The 6452-nt window shown below is 54.0% G+C and overlaps 1 protein-coding gene across 1 annotated transcript; it reads left to right on the top strand.

Annotated features, from left to right (window-relative positions):
• Positions 1-345: 345 nt before the first annotated feature.
• On the top strand, positions 346-5916 carry PIM1 (Pim-1 proto-oncogene, serine/threonine kinase). Its single transcript, XM_017522570.2, has 6 exons — positions 346-822; positions 939-1045; positions 1148-1198; positions 1291-1657; positions 3173-3349; positions 4431-5916. The coding sequence occupies exons 1-6, from the start codon at positions 741-743 to the stop codon at positions 4586-4588; spliced, it is 942 nt and encodes a 313-aa protein (XP_017378059.1). The 5' UTR covers positions 346-740; the 3' UTR covers positions 4589-5916.
• The last annotated feature ends 536 nt before the right edge of the window (positions 5917-6452 follow it).

Genomic DNA, 6452 nt, shown 5'->3' with positions numbered 1-6452 from the left:
TCCATTTTGGCGCCTTTTCCTTCCCGCCACGTCGTGGCGGCGTAGAGACCATTCTGACCGCGAAACGGGCGGGGCGGGGGCGGGGCGCGCCGTGCTATGCAGATCAGTCGGTCCTCTGGTTGGCTGGAAACGCGCCAGCGGGGGTGGGGCCGGGGCGCGGCCACGGAGCGCGCGGGGCGGGGGCCGAGGGGAGTCGCCCCGTCCCGCCGCTTCCCCACCCCCTCTCCTCCCTTGGCCGGCCCGGCTGCCGCGCTCCCCGCCTTGGCCTCCCGGAGAGGCCCCGCCCCGTCCCCGCCCGCCGCGCCCTCCCCGCGCGCCCTCCCCGCCGGCGCGCTCCTCCCCTTTACTCCTGGCTGCTGGGCGAGCCGGGCGTCTGCTGCAGCGGCCGTGGTGGCGGAGGAGGCCCGAGAGGAGTCAGTGGCAGCGTCGGCGGCGGGACCAGCAGCAGCAGCAGCAGCAGCCACGAACCTCCGGCCCTGCGGCGCTGCCGCACGAGCCCCACGAGCCACTCACCCCGCCGCTCTCAGCTCTGCCGGACCCCGCTGGCGCGCCCTCCCGCCGCCAGTCCCGGCAGCGCCCTCAGTTGTCCTCCGACTCGCCCTCGGCCTTCCGCGCCAGCCGCAGCCACAGCCGCAACGCCACCCGCAGCCACAGCCACAGCCCACAGGCACAGCCCCGGCTCCGGCTCCTGCTGCAGCTCCTCCGGGCACCGTCTCTGCGCGGACATCCTGGAGATTGGGATGCTCTTGTCCAAAATCAACTCGCTTGCCCACCTGCGCGCCGCGCCCTGCAACGACCTGCACGCCACCAAGCTGGCGCCCGGTGAGAGCACCCCCTCGCCACCGACCCGGGGATGCGGGGCGGCGGCGGGATCTCCTGGGTGGGGAGCTGGTGGCTCGCGGGCCGGCACTGAGTCCCCGTGCCTCCCCCTTTCCTAGGCAAGGAAAAGGAGCCCCTGGAGTCGCAGTACCAGGTGGGCCCGCTACTGGGCAGCGGCGGCTTCGGCTCGGTCTACTCAGGCACCCGCGTCTCCGACAACTTGCCGGTGAGTGGGCGCCCCGCCGTGGGGAGGGTGCGCCGGGCGGGGGGCGCACCGGCGTGCTTTAGCCTGGGCGAGGGGACCTGACGAAGACTCTGGGGTTTCCAGGTGGCCATCAAACACGTGGAGAAGGACCGGATCTCCGACTGGGGAGAGCTGGTGAGTGCCCTGCAGAAGCGACCCCAGGATGAGCGGGTGGGGTGAGGGGCACCCCCGACTCTCGCCTTAACGCGGCCCCCTCGCCCTTGCAGCCCAATGGGACCCGGGTGCCCATGGAAGTCGTCCTGCTGAAGAAGGTGAGCTCCGGCTTCTCCGGCGTCATTAGGCTCCTGGACTGGTTCGAGAGGCCCGACAGTTTCGTCCTGATCCTGGAGAGGCCCGAGCCGGTGCAAGACCTCTTCGACTTTATCACGGAAAGGGGGGCCCTGCAGGAGGAGCTGGCCCGCAGCTTCTTCTGGCAGGTGCTGGAGGCCGTGCGGCACTGCCACAACTGCGGGGTGCTCCACCGCGACATCAAGGACGAAAACATCCTCATCGACCTCAATCGCGGCGAGCTCAAGCTCATCGACTTCGGGTCGGGGGCGCTGCTCAAGGACACCGTCTACACCGACTTCGACGGTGAGCCAGGCCGGGGTGGGAGCTGCCCAGGTGACTCGGCCCGGCCCAGCCCGGAGGCCTCGGCCAGCCTTCCGCGCCAGCCTTTTGTAAAGGTCATTGGGGCGCCTGGCTGGATGCTAGCCGGGGTGGGACGCAGGAGAGCCTCCCAGCGTAGTAAAGCCGGGGATTTTCAGCCAGCTGAACCTGTAATGTTTCTGGCGTGATTTTATTCTTAAAGTGGAATTCAGTGAGTTCCAAGCTTTCCCAATGAAAAAGAGGTTGTGGGCAACCGGCGGTAGCCCAGATTTCTAAAGTCTGACCCAGTTTCCCCGCCAGTAAAAGCATGGGGGCGGGGGGAGAGGTGGAAATTGATGCCGGTTTTGTAATTTTTGTTTTGTTTTGTAAGGGAGTTAGTTTTCTGTATGGTAGTTTTAGAGCTGCAGTTTTTTCCTCCTTTTTGATCTAGGGAAGGTTAAGGAATAGGAACAGTTTTCACTATCAGTACTGATGGGTTTTTTGGGGGGGGCGGTGTTATGGGATGAGAATCAGGAATGAGTGTTGTGAAATAAGATCTGTCGCTGGTTTGAAAATTAGTTGGGTGTCTCCGCAGAGAGAATGAAAACCTATCCTAGGGAGGGGCTTGGAGCGGGTTCTTTCAGAAAAGAAGGAATGGAGAGCCTGAGATCAAAGCTGCGGAGGGTGGGTCATCATTTGAGCGGCTTAACCTAACAAACGACAGCCTTTCAAAACTTGTGACTCGGGCTTGTGGCTTATGTTTATTTGCCCTTGGAGGACGCTAGGTTGGGCTGCATTTTTTGTATTTAACAGTTAATGGCTGGCCGGGTCCTCCCATGTTTTTTCCTTCAAGTCTTTGCTGCCCCCTGGTGAGCACCAGCGGCATGGCCCCTCCTTTTTTTTTTTTTTTTTTTTTTACTACCCAAAGTTTGTAAACAGGAATCACGTGGTTTGAAACCAAGCCTGCAACTCTGTCTACCTTTCCAGTCTAGGGAGGAAAGGGTGTGGGTGTCTGCCCCTGCGTGCAGCGGGTGGGGAGGAAGCCCTCCCAAAGGGCACCCTGACTTAGGATGTTGTGCAAGCATCCTTGGTTGGATTCTGTCAGCCATGAGAATCTCACCCGGGCTCCTGGGCAGTGGTGAATGCAGTTTAAGGATAATCTGTGGGATACCTTTCTTGTTGATTGTGCAGACAAGCATCCCTTCATCCTCTGCGGGCAGTCTTGCCCCACAGAGCCTCAGGCTTTGGGTCTGTGGCCAGCCGTGTTTGTTTCTTGGAGCCGTTTGTAAATAATTTCAGTTTATGGTTTAGGCCAGTAGAGAGGTGGGTAACGCTTTGGGCTGAGAGTTGCCCTAAGCTGCACCTCCACTCTCCTTAGCCCAGAGGGAAAAATGGAGTTCAGCCAGAGAGAAGGGATTTTTTTTTTTTTTTTTTTTTTTTAAAGAAAGAGGTATATATACTACCCAGTTGCTTTGTGCTTATTTTTGCTGAAAGTGTGTTTTCTGTTCCCTTGGCTCACAGGGACCCGAGTGTATAGCCCTCCAGAGTGGATCCGCTACCATCGCTACCATGGCAGGTCGGCAGCGGTCTGGTCCCTGGGGATCCTGCTGTATGATATGGTGTGTGGAGATATTCCTTTTGAGCATGACGAAGAGATCATCAAGGGCCAAGTTTTCTTCAGGCAGAGGGTCTCTTCAGGTAACTGATGGAAGCCCCTGGCTTCGGGGTGGCTATCAGTTCTCATGGGGCAGTTTTGAAATTCCGGTAGTGCTTTGGCTGGGCGCAATGGCTCACACCTGTAATCCCAGCACTCTGGGAGGCTGAGACAGGCGGATCACCTGAGGTCGGGAGTTTGAGACCAGGCTGAACAACATGGAGAAACCTCGTCCCTACTAAAAATACAAAATTAACCAGGCATGGTGGTGCATGCCTGTAGTCCCAGCTACTCGGGAGGCTGAGACAGGAGAATTGCTTGAACCCGGAAGGCAAAGATTGTGCCATTGCACTCCAGCCCGGGGAAAAAGAGTTAAACTCTGTCTCAAAAAAAAAAAAAGGAAAAAAAAGAAATTCTGGAGAGCAAAGCTCTCCAGCAGATGCCATGACTCTTGGCTTAGAATTCTAGGCCAGTGATTTACAGTTGAGAGCCAGCCCCATAAGTCACATGGTTTACACTTGAGCTTTCCTTGGGAAGTCAGAGGAAGAGCACTTGTGAGCATATTAAGAAGAAAAGGCAATCTGGCTTCCCAGAAAGGTTTTTTAAGGTACCAGCAGAAACCCGATAACTCCTGGCTTTTTTGCCAGGGAGTATCTTTTAGCATCTCCTTTAAGGCAGTAGCTCCAAATATTTTGGTACCAGTGACCTCACTGTGGGTAGTGTTCGTGTTTGTGAGTTGGTAGGTGAATTGAATCATCTCATTGTGAGGTGGTAGGTGAATTGAATCATCTCATCCTGCTCAGTGGTGTCTCATCAAAATCTCTTGTCATCATCCTTGCTATTTTTCTGGTGAGTGGGTGTCAGGGGAAAGGCCCCCGCTATTGAAGTTTTTGAAAACCACAGGTTTAAGAGGGGAGTCAGTTTTTAGCTGAAAGCAGACTGGAGGACCCAGATATCAGTTAATAACTTCCCATTGAAGGGTACCCCTGGCACAGTGTTCTAGAAAGTGGTTGGCCTCCCTGGGACCCCAGACTTGTGGGCCTCTGGGAAGCAAATGGGGAAGACCTTTGCAGTATAAAAACAAGTTGAGTCATTCATAACCTCTCTCTGTCCTCCTTTCTGCAGAGTGTCAGCATCTCATTAGATGGTGCTTGGCCCTGAGACCATCAGATAGGCCAACCTTCGAAGAAATCCAGAACCATCCATGGATGCAAGATGTTCTCCTGCCCCAGGAAACTGCTGAGATCCACCTCCACAGCCTGTCACCGGGGCCCAGCAAATAGCAGCCTTTCTGGCAGGTCCTCCCCTCCCTGTCAGATGCCTGAGGGAGGGGAAGCTTCTGTCTCCAGCTTCCCGAGTACCAGTGACACTTCTCACCAAGCAGGACAGTGCTTGATACAGGAACAACATTTACAACTCATTCCAGATCCCAAGCCCCTGGAGGTTGCCTCCCAACAGTGGGTAAAGGAGACTCTCCAGGGGTCCTAGGCCTCAACTCCCCCCGTAGATGCTCTCCTTCTCATAGGTGTCCAGCATTGCTGGACTCTGAAATATCCCGGGGGTGGGGGGTGGGGGGAGGTCAGAACCCTGCCATGGAACTGTTTCCTTCATTACAAGTTCTGCTGAATGCCACAATGGGTCAGGTAGCGGGGAAACAGGTTGGGATGGGATAGGACTAGCACCATTTTAAGTCCCTGTCACCTCTTCCGACTCTTCTGAGTGCCTTCTGTGGGGACTCCGGCTGTGCTGGGAGAAATACTTGAACTTGCCTCTTTTACCTGCTGCTTCTCCAAAAATCTGCCTGGGTTTGGTTCCCTCTTTTTCTCTCCTGTCCTCCCTCACCTCCTTCATATGAAAGGTGCCATGGAAGAGGCAACAGGGCCAAATGCTGAGCCACCTGCCCTTTCTTCTGCCTCCTTTAGTAAAACTCTGAGTGAACTGGTCTTCCTTTTTGGTTTTTACTTACTGTTTCAAAGCCAAGACCTCACACACACAAACAATGCACAAACAATGCAAATCAACAGAAAAGCTGTAAATGTGTGTACAGTTGGCATGGTAGTATACAAAGATTGTAGTTGCTCTAAGTTTTTACAAATTCTGCCTTTAAGTTATTTTATCTGCTTTTTTTGTTTTGTTTTGAAAGATGCGCATTCTAACCTGGAGGTCAATGTTATGTATTTATTTATTTATTTATTTGGTTCCCTTCCTGTTCCAAGCTTCCATAGCTGCTGCCCTAGTTTTCTTTCCTCCTTTCCTCCTCTGACTTGGGGACCTTCTGGGGGAGGGCTGCAACGCTTGCTCTGTTCGTGGGGTGACGGGACTCAGGCGGGACAGTGCTGCAGCTCCCTGACTTCTGTGGGGCCCCTCGCCTACTTATGCAGGTGGGTCCGGGCTCCATGGGCGGTGGGGAGGGGCATTGCTGACTGTGTATATAGGATAAATATGAAAAGCAGTTCTGGATGGTGTGCCTTCCAGATCTTCTCTGGGGCTGTGTTGTGAGCAGCATGTAGCCTGCTGGTTTTATCTGAGTGAAATACTGTACAGGGGAATAAAAGAGATCTTATTTTTTTTTTATACTTGGCATTTTTTGAATAAAAACCTTTTGTCTTAACTTGTGGCTTCTAGTTGTCTATGCAGAGGCATTGCTAACCTGTGTTTATTGAGCATTTGGTAAGTGCCAAAGAATTGGAGGAGAAAGGAATTTTCAGCCTAAATCTGGCTTCCTTCAACATTAGTAGTTCTGGGATAGTCATATTCCTGAAACTAATATCTGGTCAAGGGGTAGGACCAATATTGTCAAGATTTGGTCAATGTGGGCAATATCTGGCAGGCAGGGCCTAATTAGATAACCTTTTCCAGATTAAAATGTTAAAGCTATGCAAATAGGATACGTGTGACAATTTTCAGTAGCCATTTATGGTTAGTGGCTACCTCATGTAAAACCTATCATTGCAGAAAGTTCTGTTAGACAGGGCTGATCTAGAGATAATAGATACATACCTGGCCAAGCGCGGTGGCTCACTCCTGTAATCCCAGCACTTCAAGGTGGACAGATCACTTGAGGTCAGTAGTTAAGAGACCAACCTGGCCAACATGGTGAAACCCTGTCTATACTAAAACTGCAAAAATTAGCCAGGCACGGCGGCA

This window comes from Cebus imitator, unplaced genomic scaffold (assembly GCF_001604975.1).
Source record: "Cebus imitator isolate Cc_AM_T3 unplaced genomic scaffold, Cebus_imitator-1.0 Scaffold24, whole genome shotgun sequence".
Taxonomy (NCBI): Eukaryota; Metazoa; Chordata; class Mammalia; order Primates; family Cebidae; genus Cebus; species Cebus imitator.
This window is presented reverse-complemented; position numbering and strand designations above follow the sequence as displayed.

Bases quoted from the DNA above. Each gene is read 5' to 3' on its own strand.
- PIM1 (XM_017522570.2), top strand. From the start codon at position 741: ATGCTCTTGTCCAAAATCAACTCGCTTGCCCACCTGCGCGCCGCGCCC. The intron at 823-938 runs GTGAGAGCACCC...CCCCTTTCCTAG, and splicing joins CGCCACCAAGCTGGCGCCCG to GCAAGGAAAAGGAGCCCCTG. The intron at 1,199-1,290 runs GTGAGTGCCCTG...TCGCCCTTGCAG, and splicing joins TCTCCGACTGGGGAGAGCTG to CCCAATGGGACCCGGGTGCC.